This window comes from Protopterus annectens, chromosome 15.part0, assembly GCF_019279795.1.
Source record: "Protopterus annectens isolate FY-2018-M chromosome 15.part0, PAN1.0, whole genome shotgun sequence".
Classification (NCBI taxonomy): Eukaryota; Metazoa; Chordata; order Ceratodontiformes; family Protopteridae; genus Protopterus; species Protopterus annectens.
The window spans coordinates 475,716,542-475,735,811 of NC_056749.1; the positions used below are offsets into that span (position 1 = coordinate 475,716,542).

At 42.1% G+C, this 19,270-nt stretch overlaps 1 protein-coding gene across 2 annotated transcripts in view; it reads left to right on the top strand.

Moving 5' to 3' along the window:
* Positions 1–19,270, top strand: part of COL4A6 (collagen type IV alpha 6 chain) — a 4,024,271-nt gene that overhangs the window by 862,637 nt on the left and 3,142,364 nt on the right. For both annotated transcript variants that reach the window (XM_044057202.1, XM_044057203.1), the window contains exon 3: positions 16,198–16,281. In XM_044057202.1, the coding sequence (XP_043913137.1) occupies positions 16,198–16,281 (84 nt within the window). The remainder of the gene's footprint in view (positions 1–16,197; positions 16,282–19,270) is intronic.

Here is a 19,270-nt window from a genome sequence, read left to right on the forward strand (position 1 = left end):
AATGACAACCTCCAAACCAAACAGGTAGTGCAGGACCTGCAACTGCTGCACAAGGACATACTCAATGACTTTACTTTGACTCCGCCAACCAGGGCTCAATTAGAAGCACCTTTGGGCGGAAAGCTTTCTTTATTCTCAAAAAATTGGCACAGCATTACAAAAGACAAATGGACACTGCAAATAATAGACAACGGATACAGGTTCCATTTCCACACATTGCCAAAAAGAAAAGGCATGCCCAGTCTACCACCAAATCAAAGGGCAGAGGCTTTGAAACAAATCTCAAGCTTACTACAAATGAAAGCTATAGAAAAAGTTCCTCTTTCAGAACAAGGCCAGGGATTTTACTCCAGGCTATTCCTTGTTCCAAGAAAAGAAAATCAATGGAGACCAATTCTCGACTTGTCCGCACTGAACACTTATCTCATTGTGCCAAAATTCAAAATGCTGACTCTACAGCAACTCCTTCCCATGCTGGGCAAGGGGTCTTGGCTGGTGACTCTAGACCTCAAGGAGGCATACCTGCATGTCCCTATCAGACAAAGTTGCAGAAGACACCTCAGATTTCTTGCAGGGTCAGAGCATTATCAATTCTCAGCATTTCCCTTTGGCTTATCTACTGCGCCCAGAGTATTCACGAAAAGCCTGGCATCAGTAATAGCACACTGCAGACTTCAGGGGATTCAAATATACCCATATCTGGACGACTGCCTTATACAAGCGGACAGCCAACAAACTTTGGTAAAGGAGTTAAATTATGCCATCAATGTTCTGCAGGCCTTGGGATATACAGTCAACATGCACAAATCAAGACTTGTTCCATCCCAAAGAATAACCTTTTTGGGTGCGGATCTAGATACAACCACCCAAATGGCTTATCTCACAGAGGAAAAACAAAGACAACTACCGGATTACTTCAAGAATCTGACAAGACAAACCCTGCTGACTGCAAGGAAAATCCTGCAGGCCCTGGGTTACATGGCATCCTGTATTCTTTTGATCCCACAAGCAAGGCTACATATGAGGAAGCTACAGTGGTACCTAAGGAGTTTATGGACTCAGCACAGTCACAGTTTAGAAGCTTTAATCCCACTCATTCCATGCCTTCAAAAGGAATTTCTGTGGTGGGCTCAGGCCAGCCAGTCCAACAGGGGGTTGCCCTTCACAAAGCCAAAAACCTCCCAAACTATTACAACGGATGCTTCAGACCTAGGTTGGGGAGCACACATGGAGGGCAGAGGTATTCAAGGACAGTGGTCACAGAAGGAGCTACGCATGCACATAAATCAAAAAGAAATGCTAGCAGTGATACATGCAATGGAGGCCTTCAAAATCTTTCTGCATCAAGGCCACCTACTAATAAGGACAGACAACACCACAGTTATGTGGTACATAAACAAGCAAGGAGGTACCCATTCCTACCCTCTTTGCAGACTGGCAATGAAACTATGGGATCTTTCCTTGAAACTCAATATACAGCTGCAAGCTCAGTTTATGCCAGGAAAAGACAATACACTGGCGGACAGCTTAAGCAGAAATATCATCGATGCGCACGAATGGATGCTGCACCCAGACATTTTCTTACAGATAACACAATCTTGGGGGATGCCGGACATAGATCTATTTGCATCCCCCCAAAATCATCAACTGAAGAAATTCTGCTCAAGGACATACCACCCACAAGCGTGGAAAGTGGACGCTCTCTCTTTCAGCTGGAGAAATCTAACAGTGTATGCATTTCCACCTATTCCATTAATGACCAAGGTGTTACTGAAGATCAGGACAGAGCAGCCAAAAGTAATTCTGATAGCTCCGGACTGGCCAAGACAGCACTGGTACCCACTGCTAAGGAGCATGTCATGTACGAAACCATGGCCTCTTCCTCTATGGCCACTTCTTCTGACACAGCACAGATGCAAAACTCTACATTCCAACCTGAGAACCTTGCAACTGACAGCCTGGAGAATACCTTGACTCCTCCTCAGGATAAGCTATCCCAGAGAGTGAAGGATATTATTATGGAAGCTCGCCGCCCTTCCACAAGAAAGGCATATTCAGCAAAATTGAAAAGATTTCTCATTTGGAACACCACAAAGGGCCTGGATACGACAGTGATGAACATGGCACATATCCTGGAATATTTGGCAGAAATGTTCCACAATGGCCTGTCTTACTCTTCTATTAAAATTCATGCTTCAGCAATTTCAGCAGAGTACAATACTGATCCACCTGTCTTCTCTCATCCTCTCCTAAGACAGTTTTTAAGAGGAATCAAAAACATCAAACCTCCTCGGAAACCACCTCTACCTGCTTGGGACCTTAACTTCATGTTGGAAAAACTGACGCTGCCTCCCTTTGAACCAGCAGCATCTGCAGATCTACAGTACCTTTCATGGAAGACTGCCTTCCTTCTGGCCATAACCTCAGCAAGAAGAGTTTCGGAGTTGCAGGCCCTGATGGCAGTACAGCCATTCATTATTTTTCATCAGGACAGAGTTTCATTGAGAACTAATCCTACATTTATGCCAAAGGTGGTATCCAGGGTTTCATTAAACCAAGCCATTCACTTGCCTACCTTCTTCCCAAATCCACAAAACAAAGGGGAGAAACTTCTGCACACCCTGGACATTCACAGACAGTTGCGCTACTACTTGGACAGAACTAAAGGTTTCAGAAAAGCTGACCAGCTGTTGGTAGCATATGCTCCTGGTACTCAAGGAAAAGCAATTTCCAAACAGACAATTTCAAAATGGATAGGAAATTGCATTCGCTTTTGTTACTCCTTTCATGGAAAGACTGTACCAACTAACATTAGACCTCATTCCACGAGAGCCACAGCCACCTCCACAGCCTTCTTAAGAGGGGTGGCTACCAAGGACATTTTAGAAGCTGCCACATGGAGCTCCGTGCATACATTTGCCAAGCATTAAAATTTACTTTTATATTCCAGATCCAGAGCAGGCTTTGCTACGGCTATCCTGCAGGGTATCTTAGCTACACCATCCTTTTCTTAGTTCCTCCACCCCCAGATTGGCTATGGTATTCTACCCATATGTGATGACTGCAGATGCATCCTTGAAGGACATAGTACAGTTTTGTACCTACCATAAATGTAGATGTCTGATAGGTATGCATCTGCAGTCAGGTTTACCCTCCCTCCTTCCCCTCTGTGGTATTCTTGGGTACTTACCCTCTTATAGCTAGCTGGGGGAATCTATTGTGGTGTATTTGTTTTTTTATATATATATATATATATATATATATATATATATATATATATATATTATTGTGCATGTTTGCATTTTTATTGCATTTCTCCAAATTTAGCCTTCCTTAGAGGGCACCTGGCATCTGGGGCAAGAAAAACTGAGGAAGATGGCGTCGGCTGGGGAGGCGACATCAGCTGACCCAGACTTTGGAATCCGGCCGAGCTGCCTGAGGCAGGACAACCCATATGTGATGACTGCAGATGCATACCTATCGGACATCTACATTTATGGTAGGTATAAAACTGTACTTTTTGGCTATATGGCAGTTCTGAATGCCCATGTCTTTTTCCTTTATGAACAAATTTAGGCAAATAAAGCCAAACCCCACTAGCTGTGTGCATGCATATTTCAGCACAGCATAAATGAACTGGCTAACATTTGGCAAGACAGGGTTGTCATACCCAGCTGATGCCCACAAAATATCCCAACTAAAAAAAGACTAGTTAGGTTTGTCTTTATTGACCTGAATTTGTCCATAACAGTTTTAAAAAGGAACTAGTAGGACTTGGCTTTATTAGTCTAAATTTGTCCATAACAGACTTAAACAGTAATTTAGTATATTAGTTGGGATATTTTGAAGGTACTCTAATAGTTATGGACATCAGCTGGGTACGACAACCCTGTGTTTCCAAATGTTAGCCAAACATTCCACTTATGCTGTGCTGACAAGGCCATAAGAAGGCTGAAATATGCATGTCCACAACTAGTGGAGTTTGACTTTATTGGCCTGAATTCTCTTTAACAGACTTAAAAAGGAAAGAAAGTTATGGGTATTCAGAACTGCCATATATCTGAAACACCTGATGTCCTTAAGAGGTCATTTGCATATATCCCATGTTATCTCTAATACTAGAGATTTTAAGGAATCACACAGTGGAAAATATAGCTTGGCTAGGTTTTTCTTGTAGTTTTACTGATTGGTTTGTCTGTGTGTCCTTGTTACTCATTGTTTTAGGTTCAATTATAACTCAGTACAGGCTACAGCGTATCCACACTTTTCTAGATTTATATGACTTGCTTGTTATTGCAGAGTCTTTTTGAAATATCAGGAGTCTCTGTCTTGAGTGACAGATCTTTTACACAAGCTGGGATTCCAAGAGAACTTCTTAACACAGGGTTTTGCTCCTGTGATGTCAGCTAGATACCTTAGTTCAAAGAGCTTTTCTTCCACAGGAAAACACAGATCTCTAGCTTTATCATTTCTAAGGTTTTCCACTCAGACTTTGGTCACTTTGAGGGAATACCTCAGGATTTTGGGTCTCATGGCATTTATGATTCTCATGTATCCCTGGAAAGATGCCACATGAGAAAGATATGATGGTATCCGAAATCTCTTTGGTTCCACCACCAGCACCCTTTATATTTTCAAATCCCTATGCTGGGGTTTGCCAGAAGAGAAATTATTTGTCAGAAACAACAGATGTCCACAACTGTATTGCTATATGGCCTCTGTCAATGACTGTTAGTTAGAACTCTAAGATAATAACTTCATTTTTAAAAGCTGAAGCCACACCCACTGGGAGTTAAAGGTACACACTCCAAAGGGCTGTTCTGGAGGGAATGAGTTAAATACAGGTATCCTGTTCTCTCTCTCCCTGCTGCAAAGCAGTCACCACAGATGCCTTGGACTTTGCTTGGGGAGCAGTTTCAGGAGGGATAAAAGTACCTAGATAATATGGACTTAATTTCTTTTTGCCACCTGTTTACTGAGGATGTGCAGCAGGTACCAGAGTCAAGAAAACCTTCTACTGAAAAAAATCATATATTAGCAAATGGAAAATGGTTTTCTAGTTGGTGCCGACAACATAATCAGCACCCATTCAAGGCTAGTTGTTCTGTTGTTTTGCAATATTTGTCTTGAGTTATCCTGTTGCCTTTCTTATTCCTCTGTCAAGATTCCTTTATCAGCCATTTCAGCATGTCTGCCTGTGTATCCTCTTTCAATTCAGGCTCATGCCAACATGTTTTTGAAAGGGGTTTTGCATAAGAAGCCACCAAAAAAAAAAACAGTGTCCTCTGATTGGAATCTTAATTTTGTGCTAGAGAAGCTAACACTTGCTCCATTTCAACCAGTTAACCTGGATAACCTGAGGTTTTAACATGAAAACTGTTTTACTGATTGCTCTGACCTCTGCAAGGAGGGTTTCTGAATTGCAAGCTCTTATGGTGAGTCAACCCCATCTCATTTTCCATAGCGTCAGGGGTTTCTTTGAGAACAAATCCTTTTTAGTGGCATCTGAGTCTAGTCTAAGCTTAACTATTCATCTTCCCATTTCTTTCCTGGACCTAAAAATGGTGGAGAAAGAATATTCCATACCTTGGATGTCCATGGACCATCCTGACAGGGTTACATTTTAGAAATATTCAGAGCAATCGTTCATTTATTGTGAAGGTAAGAGGAAGGGACAACTTGTGTCAAAACAGACTGTTTCCAAATGGTTGTCTAAGGCTATTACCTTTTGCTATACTCAACATAGGGAAAACTATTCCAGTCAGGGTCAGGGGCTTGGCTTCATCTATGACTTTTTGGAAAGCATTAGATTTTAGAAGTATTCTAGAAGCTACTATTTGGTTCTATGTACATACTTTTACAGGACACTATAAGCTTGATTTCTTCTCTAGGTCAAGCTTTGCTAGGACCATGCTGCAGGGGCTTCTGGACTCTTGTTCTTCCACCTCCCAAATGTAGTTAGCTAGGGTAATCTACTCACATAGCTAAAGTTACTGCAGCTGTGATCAATATGATGAACATAGTGCAGTTGTATAAGTAAGCTGACCATAACAGTAGATGTTTGAATGATCACTGCTCCAGTAGCCACTCCGTCGCTCAATCCCCCTTGTTTTCTGGTGTGCTTTTTTGCCAGGGTGTGGATATTTATTTTTTGTTGTTCCTAGCATTGCCCTTTCACATCTCAGTCTCCCTTTTTCTGTTGACAGGAAAGCACTGACGGGCTTCACACCCAAGCTAGTCTTTTAGTCAGCTCAGCTTGAGCTGCCTGACAGTTTGGGTGCATGGAAGGTACCCTAAAGCTTTAGAAGCTGTTCGGCTGTTATATCCTTCGTAGGATGTAACCTGTATAGCTAAGGCTACTACAGTAGTGATCATTCATATGTCTACTAATATGATAAGTTTACTTATGCAACTGTAATGTCTGCACATTTCAGTAGTAAACTGCTGATCTGGTATTCCACCAGAGTCACTCTCCTACACACATACAGATACTCATACACACACACACACACACACACACACACACACACACACACACACACACACACACACACACACACACACACACACACACACACACACACACACACGCACCAGAGTCCCCATATCTTTGACCCTGACTTGCCTGTCCTCCTGTGGTTTTCCCCCCATCCCTGATCACCATAATAATTTACATGCTGTTATAGCACATTTGCAGACTCTCTGATGTCTAGCATTGTCACACTCCACCCTGAATTCCCATATTGCTTTACATGCTGTTATGGCACTTAAAGGTGGAAATTCATGGTGTCTAACATTTCCTCTCCATTCCCCATACTGATGTTGGTGCCATGGCACTTCACTGATGTGTTATGTCTGGTAACTTTTGTATTCCCCCATCCCCTTACTGAAGTCAGTGCCATTATGGCACTTTCCTGATATGATATCCCTGCTAACTAGTGTATTGCCTTATCTTACTGATGTCGGTGCCATTATGGCACTTCACTATCCCTAGTATCTAGTGATGTTAAGTTGTCTATCTCACCTTCATTCTTGCTGGTTGGGTTCAGAGCCGATCATCGGCTCTGACTCAGCCATCTTCAAGTAGCACGAGAGCCGTTTACTGGCTTGAGGCTACCCCTTATCCCATAATGCCTAGCGATAGCTACCCAGATCTCATTTGCTGCTTCAGCTGCGAGGTGTCGTTTTTCTGGCTCAGGCTTGTATAGTGTTATTTTGTGTAAATTCTCTCTAGAATTTAACTCTTCTAGTATATTTTTCTGTTTTATTTTTAGCGATAGTGTTGTTACTGTTGTAGATAACTGTTTATTCTATAGTATCCCTTTTGTAGAACTCGTTTAACTTAGAGAGTTCTCCCCACCCCTCCCCCCTTCCCCTGGTTAGCCATTTAACTTAGAGGCTTTCCTACTGTTTTTTTCTTATAGGCTAGCCGTTTAGAGGCTATCCTATTATCTTTAGAAAAAAAAAATAAAAAAAAACCTTTATCTATATCCTTTCTAGATAGTACTTGTGTGCCTTTTCAGTAGGTGTGCTTTTTTGTAGAACTGAATATTGTTTATCTTATTGTTGGTTGAATTGGTTGTTTTCCTTTTTTCCAGTACAGCATGTCCAAGGAAGCTAAGGTTTCTGGGTTTAAGAAGTGTGACTCATGCTGCCAGAAAATGTCTCTGACAGATGGGTACACTTCTTGCATCTACTGTTTAGGCTCTGTGCACCTGCAGGACTCTTGTTCTGTTTGTCATGCCTTTATTCCAAGAGTCCTGCAGGAGCATAAGAATAACTTGATTCTTAGGGGTCTGTTAAAACCCCAGGATTCACCGGCCAAGAGTTCACAGCCAGTGAAATCCCCTAAATCCACTAAGCCATCGGCTCCAATTTCAGAGCTGACTTCGGTACAGGACTTTCCTTCTACGTCGGTTCTGGCTGGCACCGAAAAGATAACCTCCCCGTCGGCTCCATCAGAGGCTTCGGAGCCATCGCGGAGCCACAAGAGGCTGAGGTCCCCTTCCTTAGAGTCTGTACATTTGGTTCCTCGGTCTCTTTTACTTCAAAGTGAGTGTAGTCACCGATCCTCTCACTCCTCTCGATGCTCTAGGCTGTCGGATCATGATGTGGAGAGAGTGGTCAGTAGGTTGCTAAAGTCGCAGGCACTAGCTAAATTGTTGTCCAGCCCTCCTCAGCAGGTATCAGCTCTGTCCACTTCTCTTGATGTTCCTCCTCTGACTTCAATGAGTTTGGAGCCGGAGTTTGTTTGGGTTCGAGTAGTGGATCCGTCAGCTCCGATAACTCTATCTCCTTCGGTTTCGACGTCGGCTCCGATTCCCTCGGTGGTACCTTCCATCGAGGGATCTGGGCGCCGTGGCTCCCTCGTCGGCTCTGAGGGGGCGAGTGGCATCGGACCTTTGCCCACTCCGTTCTCCCTCTCGGAGCTTCGGCGCAGGTGAGCTCAGCTCCAACATCGGCCTCGGAGCTTTCCCCCTCGGTGCGGAGAAAGATTCCTATTTCTTCGGAACCAGACCTTTCTTTGCCTGGTGGCAGGGATGCCTTTGATGTCATGCGGAGTGTGCTGTCCTCTGAGTCAGCTCCACTTTCAGCCCCACCGACTCTGTCCCCCGTAGTGCCTGTGCCAGCCTCTTCTCTTCCTCCAGACCCTAAGCATAGGGAACCAATGCTCCAGGACACCCCATTGGGTGTTTCCTCCTCTTCTGAGGCCTCTCCTGATCACTCAGAGGAGCCCCCTTGGAAGAAAAAGTGTAAGAAGAAGCACATTGACTCCCCCGAGTCTGTCACTTCTGATACAAACTTAGATGATTCGGAAGGGTCCCCGAGATCCCCCTCTGAAGATGTTTCCTTTTCAGACATCCTGGAAATGCTTAAGCAGATGGGGAACTGGAATCCCCTAGCCCCCACTGAGGATGAGTCTGCATTTCTGGATGCTTTCGGTTCCCGACCTTCCACCTCCTGGGTTTCTCTGCCTTTCGATCCACTTATGGCAGTGGTGGCTCAAAAGGCTTGGTCAGCTCCAGATACAGTGGAACCAACTCCGAGGAGACCTGGTAAATTCATTACAGCACCCCATTATAAGCAATTCCTTTCTAAAGGTGTTCCTGTTGATGCCATGGTGGTAGCAGCAGCCACCAAAAAAGAGTTAGCAGAGACCTCTTCGTCTGTCCATCCCCCTAACAAGAAGTCTAGGACGATGGACAGATATGGGAAGCGAATGTTGACTTCAGCGACCTTCTCCATGAGGTCACTGAACTACCTATGTCATTTTGCCCGACTTCAAGGGGATCTCCTTAAAGTGCTTGGAGATACCCTTCAAGATCCAGCAGGTGAGGGAGCACAAGCCAAAGTAGCTTCCCAGCTAGCGACACAATTCTGTAGTTAACTCCTCCATGAGGCTCATTTCCTATGCAGCCGATGGGGCGAGTAAAGCCGCAGGTACGGTACTGTGTATCTTTGCGGAACCCTATTGAGCATCCTTCACCAACACCCCCTTTGATGGTTCCTTTCTTTTTGGACCACAGGTGAAAGACACTTTGACTAGGTGTGAGCAAGAAGGCAAGACTCTCCCTGCCGTGGGAGTCCATTTTTCCACTCCCTCTAGACCTTACCTCAAGGGTCAGAAGAGTGGGAAGATGTGGTTCTGTAAATCTCAGGGAGCCTTGCCTGACACACGTAGTGATTTTTCTCCAGAGGCAGAGGGGGAAACAATAATAATAGATGCCACCCTCGTGGCAGAGGGGGTCCGCAGAACCAGAGCAACAGAGAATCTTTCTCTGACGAGCCCTTCCAGCATCCCTGAAGGTTTGCCCGGCTGCTCACCTCTGGAGGCAGTCGGGGGAAGACTTTCACTGTATCCAAAGGACCTGGCAAAGTTTAACACAAGACAGATGGGTACTGTCCATTATATCCGGAGGTTAAAAAATTCCCTTCCATCAACCCCCCTTACAGTCAAGGAATACTCTTACAGATGTTCCACCCAATCTGAAGGAGCAAGCAGTGATAGAAGTTTCAAAACTGCTAGAAAAAAGAGCCATCCTGGAAGTCCCGGCAGACCAGCACAGATCCGGAATTTACTCAAGGTTCTTTTTAGTACCAAAAAAGACAGGGGACTGGAGACCGATTCTGGATCTCAGCAGACTAAACAGGTTTGTACAAAGAACAAAGTTTCGGTTGGTCACACTACAGTCCATTCTACCCTTTCTGGGTCAGGACAATTGGATGTGCTCAATAGATCTTCAGGATGCATACTACCCTATCAAGATGGACAGGCGCTCCAGGAGATATCTTCACTTCCAGCTGGGGGCCAGTCATTATCAGTTCAGAGCTCTGCCCTTTGGTCTCACCACAGCCCCCAGGGTGTTCATCAAATGTATGGCAGTGGTCTAGGCTCACCTGAGACATTAAGGATTCCAGGTGTTTCCATATCTAGATGACTGGCTCCTCACTGCTACCACCAGGCATCAACTCCTACAAGCACGGGACTACACAATTACAATCTGTACCCAGCTAGGCATTACAATAAATTTTGAAAAATCTGCATTGTTGCCCTGTCAATCTATCACTTACATATGAGCAGACTTAGACACAAGGAATATGTTTGCAAGGCTACCACTAGAAAGGGTGTCCGCAGTTCATCAGCAAGTACAAATTCTAATGCAGAGCAAAAGGATCCAAGTCAGGTATGTCCTTCAAACTCTGGGTTCCATGGCAGCAGCCATTCTTCTAATCCCACTAGCGCACTTTCATATGAGAATTCTTCAGTGGCTTCTGTTCACGCAGTGGTCTTTCCAAGAGCTACAATGACTCACATGATCCTGATCACGGATGCATGCAAAAGACATCTTTCTTGGTGGATGGTCTCTCCACTAGTTACTTAGGGCAGACCGTTCATACAACCCCCCTCCAGTAGGCACAGTGACGACAGATGCCACCCTGATAGGGTGGGGGGGGCATTATCTGGTCAGGACAGTCCAAGACACTTGGCAACCTCATGAGTACCATCTGCACATAAATTTTCTAGAAATGAGAGCTGTGCTCCTGGTGTTGCAAGCCCTTCAAGACTCTCTGTCTTCTGGGACCATTGCTATCCAAACGGACAACATGTCAGTGGTGTGGTACATCAACAAGGAGGGTGGAACCAGATCCTACCCCCTGTGTCGAGAAGCACTCAGACTTTGGCAGTGGGTGATTTCCTCCCAATGTTTTCTGATTGCGACACACATCCCTGGGAGATCCAATGGCATTGCAGACAGACTCAGCCAAGCTATCATCATGCCTCATGAGTGGTCTCTGAATCAGGAAGATGCAAATCTTATTTTCCACAAATGGGGACAGCCTTGCTGCGATCTCTTTGCCACCCCCTTCAACAGCAAATGCAGCAACTACTTCTCCCTTCTTCCGCTTCAGGTTTGCATTCCCAGAGACGCTGTAGTCCACGATTGGCCCCAGGGACTTCTTTATGCCTTTCCTCCCTTTCCCCTGATACCCAAACTTATAGAGAAAGCAATATCGTTGGGTTGCAAAATGATCCTCATTGGCCCCTACTGGCCTCAACAGATATGGTTCCCGTTCCTGCACCATTACCTTCTCGATCAGCCCTGGACTCTGGACCCAATTCCAGACCTCCTGGTTCATCAGTCAGGCGGGTTACATCAATCCCTCCAAACTCTCCAGCCCACAGCTTGGTTGCTCCACTTCCAACCTTAGCCAGGCTTCCTAGCATTTCCCCAGCAGTCCGTGAGATTATTGTCTCCTCTCATAAGTCTACAACAAGGAAAATGTATGCTAGCAATTGGAAACGTTACTCTTGTTGGGCAGAGGCTAGGAATGTGGATCCTTTTTCAGCCCCAGTCCACATAATTCTGGAATTTCTAGCACAACTATTTCACTCCGGGTCTGCTTCTGCTACAATCAGGGTACAATTAGCGGCCATTTCTAACTTTCATGTTGGCTTGTCTAATTCTAACATTATGTCTCATAAGCTCTGTAAAGCTTTTTTGAGAGGGACATCTCTTCTTAAGCCTCCAGTGAGAGATCCCCCTCCTCCTTGGGACCTTAATTTAGTCCTAACTTCCTTAATTCTGCCCCCTTTTGAACCGGCAGCATCCTGCTCTATCAAGTTTCTATCTTGGAAGACACTCTTTTTGGTAGCTATTACTTCAGCCAGATGTGTCTCCAAACTTCATGCACTATGCGTTCGTCCTCCCTACTTGGTGTTTCATAAGGACAGGGTTGCTCTGAGGACTAATCCCTTGTTTCTTCTTAAAGTCTGCTCAGAAAATAATTTAAACCAATCTATAGATCTTCCTTTGTTTTTCCCTAATCATACCAACAAGGCAGAGTACAAACTACACCAATTGGACGTTCATAGACAATTGCGTTTTTACCTATACAGAACGAAAGAAATAAGGAAATCGGACCAATTATTCCTTTCTTATGCCTTAGACAAACAAGGTCTCCCAGTTTCCAAGGTAACCTTGTCGAGATGGTTATCACACACTATTACCTTCATTTATCAGTTAAGGAATGAAGAGTTACCTGTTAAACCGAAAGGTCATTCTACTAGGGCCATGGCCACCTCTGTAGCCTTCCAGTCCAGGTTGCCCATGGATTCTATCTGTGCAGCTGCCACGTGGCAAACCCTCATACATTTATTTCTTATTACAAGCTAAGTATGGTCTCCAGGAGCAGAGCTGAATTTGGTTCCACTGTTCTGAAGAGTCTTTTCCACTGAGCCACCCAGGATGTTAGGTGCTAGGAGCACTGTCCCAACCAGCAAGAATGAAGGCGAGATAGACAACTTAACATAAAGAAGTTATGTACCTACCATAACATTCCATGTTAGTTGTATTCATCTCGCCTTCCTTCTTGCGTCCCACCCTCCATCCCCCTGTCCTAGTGGACTGAGAGGAGTTCCTGTTTCACTGGCTGTGTGTTCTGTTGTTTTTTCTCTATTGACTTAGAGATTATGGCAGGTATAGTCAACTAATTATTTTGACTGGTTTATTCTCTTATTATGTCTGGAGTTAGCTATTTCAAACGAGATCTGGGTAGCTATCGCTAGGCATTATGGGATAAGGGGTAGCCTCGAGCCAGTAAACAGCTCTCTAGCTATTGAAGATGGCCAAGTCAGAGCCGAGGATTGGCTCCGAACCCAACCTGCAAGAAGGAAGGTGAGATGAAGACAACTAACATGGAACGTTATGGTAGGTACATAACTTCTTTTTTCCCTCCACCCCCCCCCCAGTTCCTGTCCTGAAATTGGTACTATTATGACACTTCATTGATGAATTAACCCTGCTGTCTAGTCGTTAACTCCTGTCCTGATCCCTGTCCTGAAGTTAGTGTTGTTATGATACTTATTTGATGTGTTATCCCTGGTTTCTAGTGGGTCCCTCACCCTCATTTCCCATGCCATAACTGTGATAGGTAGTTGAAAACAAATTTTTAGCCGTGTTCAATACCACAACCAGGTGGTCCAGCTGTGCTGATGCTCACCTTGTAGATGTCTTTCTGAAGGCATATCCAGGGGAGAAAGTACACATCTCCGTTAGAATATGCCCCTCCCCTTGACTGCCTAATTAATATTCTGCATGGCCCTGCATGATACTGCATACCTTCATGCTAGAGCAGCCTTCACCACTGTGTTAGGGCTGTTGCTGAATAACAAAACAGTTCTATGACATACATGAAGATGTAGACATCATGGTGCCTTCATGAATTCCCTGTCTTTTTTTTGTGTGGTTTATTTATCTTACAAAGTTTTAGTTTAGCATTCAATGTTTAGCATAGTTTAGCATTTTCAAAGTTTTAGCATGCTTTCTGTTTTTCTTTTCTTTTTTTTAGTGTATATTGTGTGTGTGTGTGTGTGTGTGTTTGTGTGTGTGTGTGTGTGTGTGTGTGTGTGTGTGTGTGTGTGTGTGTTTGTGTTGTGGAGCTGCCACATTAATTTGAATATGTATGTATTTATTTATTAGCTGAATAGTGTATTTTTACCAGTAGACTTCATAAATTTAATTGTCAGCATTCTAATCAATTTCACCCATTTCTCTGGCAAGGTGCCTAGATTTGTTTACAAGTATTGGTGCACCCCTTATCATATAGTCTTATACTAGGTCTGATGCTCACATAGAGCCCTTCTGGTTCAGATCTGTCCTTAGCGGGGAATAAGGTTTTACAGTGCATTTCCCTGGGGACTTTATTATTGCCAAATGTGTTTGTACATTCTCTCAAGTTCACTACTAATCTTTGTATTAGAATATTTTTTTAATTTGTACTGGGAACATTTTTGAATTTGTACTGCACCACCAGTTTCAGTATCAGTGATCATGTCTTATTTAAGTCTGTTATTGTAGATCTTTTTCTCTTCGGGCTTCTGCTGAAAAGGGGTCTTGCATAGTCCAGTCAGACAAGTCAGACATTTTCAGTGAATGCAAACAAGTTAAATAAATAAATTAAGTTGCAAGAAGTGGAAGTGAACATGACTTACATTAGAGGTACTGGGTACAATATTGACACAGTCTAATGAGCAGTAAATATACATCCTTTCTTACACAGCTCTTTCTACTGAGTGGTTTACTTAGGCTGATCTGTTAGATATTGCAACTATAAAATATGCATATACTCTCTATAGTCACACTTATTGACAAAAACATGTAGATCCGCAGGGGAAGAGTAGAGCATGTTAGTGGTAAATTGCAATGCTAAACTCCATACTTCAGGACTACAATCATATCTTGTTTTGTACAGTTTTTATAAAACCTGAGGTGGAAGAAGCGTAGAAAAGGCATGACAAGCTATGCAGGAAAGAAAGGGATTTTGTTTACTATTGATCTGTTTGAAAAATATTGGTACATTTCAGTAAATACATTTTTCAGGAAATCTTTTTTCACATTTTAGACACTTTTTAAAGTCACCTCACAGTAAGACGTTGTCCTGTTTGATTCTCAGCTAGAGCGTCTTCTGTGTGGAGACATGCGTGAATGGGCGTACCTTCGTTGAAGGTTGTGCATCAGGGCCGGCAACTCGGCACGTAAAAATCTACTGCCAATCATTAGCAGACCAGAGTTCCGCTATGGCGACCCCTAACTGGGAAAAGCCAAAAGACACAACAACAAAAGACACTTTTTAAAGTAATATCTTCTAAGTACATTTTCAAGATTTTATTTAATAAGATGCTCAATATGACAACTGCTTTTCACCTCTTTAATCTTTATAGCATTTCACATTTAAGCAAAGATGGAACTACTCTATTGATTTTATTGTTCATGGGGGTGAGAACCTCTGGCATGAACAAAAAAATCCTCATCATCAGCATTTACAATGCTGTCTTGAGGTGCCTCATGCAATTCACTGTCCTAATTATGTGTTTGGGAAGAGTCTGGGGGAAGTGTGTCAGATTCAGTAGACCTGGTAAACAAGTAGTGGCAATTGGTTTCAGGGTTCCAAAATACATATTTAAAAAAAAAGCAAATAGGGAGTTGGCACTGTCAAAGTTGACATTCACTTCAATTATTTTTGTAATTAGCATTTTATCATCTTGAATACAGTACGTGTTTACTTCTGCTTTTGTAGCAGCATTCACAGTGTACAGTACTTCAGGGACTTTCACTAAGTTGTACAGCCAGCTGTGATCATGCCAGTTATTCCATGCAGAGTGAGGGTGCTTAATGGTGGTACTAAAAGAAGTGTAATCATACAAGTGTTGTAGTATTTGCGAACTATTCTGCAGTTACATGAATCTGGAGAGAACCATTCTCTTTTCTTTTGCTGTAGATTGAGGACAGTTTCACTAGTACCTGCATACTTTTCAACTGCCTCATGTGCTGGTTGTATGGAATGACTTCTTTTCATTTTTATAACCACTCCCTTACCGCCAATATCATTTTAAAAAAGGAAATTTTGGGAGGAATTACCATTTTTATCTTTTTTTTCTTTCTGACTGTATTACAAGGATCTGAAGTCATTTTTGAAACTTAATCACAAATGTCACAGTCAGAAATGAAACCTGTACACCACTGAGTCAAAAAAGGTGAATGACTTTTTGTGGTGTACCCCCTAAGTGAACTGATTTTGTTCATTTTATTCTAAAAATGTATTTATGCTTCATGTAAAATTGAAACCATGAGTAACTGTTAAGTTAGAGGAAAAGAAACACTGTTAATTGATCTTACTTTATTTCTGTTCCATCAGGGAAATAAGAAATTTTACCAGGGGCCATGTGAAGGAAGAGACTGTAGTCAGGGCTGCAAATGTATCCCAGAGAAAGGAAGTCGGGTAAGTTTTTTAAATCTTTTTCAGAAAGGACAGTCTCTTTTTTTTGTACAACAGTTGCTTGAAGGATAAAGTGCCTTTTTTAGATCCTCTTCTGTCTTATCCTTTTAATTGAAGTATTAAGTGTAATCTTTAAGTGATGTCTTTCACTATAGTCTGATTGAAATATTTTTTTTTTTAAAAAAATCACTACATTCCTGAGGGATTGCATTTTCTAATTGCACATACTTTTATATTAATGGTTTCCTGCTTTTGGAGTAGTACAATTCTGAATAGTTTTGATAAAGAATGCCATTGTGAAAGCAAACAAAAACTAATGTGAATGCTATGCACAAATTATTTTCTAAAATAGGCAGACAGTAAATAATTATTCTTGGGAAACCGCATTCTTGAAATTTTAGAGAGCGTGTTTCAGCCTTTTCTAGAGTTTTGCTTACCTGATGTAGGATTTGTAATGAGACAGCCTGAGGAGATTGTATATCAGGTGTATACCAGCAATTCCTACATGTTCATGACTATGGAAGGACATTTTGTCTGAAGACAGAGGAGGCTTTATGACCAAGTCATAATGTGTACCAGTGTTATGTGGCCCCTTACCACATCTAACAGTAAGATAATACACATATGAATAGAGCTACGTATTCAGAAGGGTGAAGGTTACTTTTGCATTTTTGTTTTCTAATTGAAAAGCCTTAGTGAGCTGTGGTGGACTAATTCTAAACTGAGTTAATAGTTCCAGGTAGAAACAAGTCATGGGAGAAAGCAATATTAATTAGAAATTTCTGGCTGTGAGACAGAAACTGAAAGACTGCTGAGAACAGCGTACCAGAAAGGTGAGTGAAGGAGTGGCTGTGATTGCTGTCTTGCCTGTCATTATCCAGGTGATGTATGTCACAAAGTAATCACTTCAAGAAAACAAGCTAGCAGGCATCCTTTGGATGAGTTATTAAACTGAAGCCCCATCGGCTTGACTTGGTGGGAGCTCAGGTGGATGTAAAAAAATCTCATGGCATCCTGGATGCCCTAACCAAATTTCCCCTAGTAGTAGAAATACCATCCTATGTCTCCCCTGAAAAGAGACCAGTATCCTAGTGGAATTAGCCTGCTCAACAAATGATAAGTTGATAGATAGATAGATAGATAGATAGATAGATAGATAGATAGATAGATAGATAGATAGATAGATAGATAGATAAATAGATAGATAGATAAACTATCTATATCTTTGCTTAGCATTACCTTGCTAAAGTCATGACTTGGAGTGGTAAAGGAGACCACTTGTCTGTGTTTCTCATGTCTATGTTATTGGTAGAAAGAGAGAGAGTATGAGCACAAAATAGAAGTAACTGTTGCTCTTATAACCATAATGCCTCATGAGTGTACCTGGTTTGCAATTAAGTATGTGATTTTTCTTCAAAAGTTTGCCCTTTTTGTAGCAAAACTTGCCATTTTGCGGAAAAACAGTGACAATCACCATTGCAGTTGCATCCTTCTTTTACTCTCACTAGAATAAAGTCAGTATAATTCCCTTTTTTGTCTACATTCTGAGTTTAATTTGCCAATTTTTTAAAACAGTGTCCGTGATTATTTTTGGCTTTGCCCCTGATTTATTGTCCTGTAGAACAGTATAAGTAGCATTACATGGCATTTTGGCTTATCTCCATTCCATGTTCTTATTTTCTATTTTCTATTTGAAAGCTGTTGCCTGTCCCTAATTTAATACTGGGTATCAGCACACTTCTTCTCTAGTTTGTCTTGTTGCCCTAATTCAGAGTATTCGCAAAGAGATGAATAATGCAGCAATTGTTTGGAGATACTTCACAAAATAGTCAAGGAAATGCCTTCATAAGGAGGTGTACTGCTTTGTAGAGCTAGCAAGAATTCTAGGTGAGCATGCGGTCAAAATAACTGGCCTTAGATGGGTGTATTACCTGGTACTAAGAGATTGTAGTATCTAAAAATGGGATTGTTGTAGAGATTAAAGTGTAAATAAAGATAAAACCAAATATTCTACAGCACAGGAACAGTTGCTAGGCTATACATAATGTAGAAAAGTCATATTTAAAAAACGGGTACATATTTGCTTATTTAATGTTATTTAGTTGTTTTTTTCTGCAGAATGGCACAAAACAACAGAAAAATACACAGAATACATGAATGTGCTTTGCAAGAGTTTAGTTAATGCTCAAGTTAATGTTTACATTTTGCAGCCCTTAAGTCACAGACATGACCATGTCAGGTTTTGCATGTAGCATCACCCTTAATCAAGTTCTCCTTAACTTTCCGCTTTTTGAATGGACAGTGACTTGAGTAAACATGCATGCAAAAGACAGCAGCATGCTGCCATTACTGTGACATTTACCACATTCCCTCCTAAGTGCTCCTAATCTGATGACAAAGATGGATGGAAAGTATGTTGGAGAGTTATGAAGGAGTGTGGCATTACTTTTCAAGTGATGTGGTGTAATGAGTGCTGTTCTTGATTAAGGGAGGATGGGGGCATGATTAGAGTGCTCATGAATACATTTTTTGGAGGACAAACTCTAATATGACCATTATCTTGCATTTTGATGTATCAAATTAAGCTGATTAGCAAAGCTTTAACTTTAAAAAGTTCCTGCTTTTCTTTTTGAAAATGCAAATTGTTATTCCTCGTTTGATTTGCATGGTGTTAAGTAAAAGACCAGTGTGAAAGTGCTGTCAACGTTAGTCTTACATCTTCCACAGAAGTTCCTTTAGCTGGCAGTATTTAAAACTGATTCCCATTTGAGAGTGTGCATATAAACTGCTGTATCAAGCCAAGCAAAGGTTAGACTTACATGGAACAGGTGGTAGACATACTTCAGATGAACAACCTAATCCTAGTTAGTAGTATGCTTTTTGAAGACCAGAGACCTGCATTTCAGTACAGTTCGAGCTTGTAAGAAATTTGTAATGTTTGTACTAAAGGGTGTAGCCTCTTCTAGAAGCAGTGAGATAGTACTAGTATTTA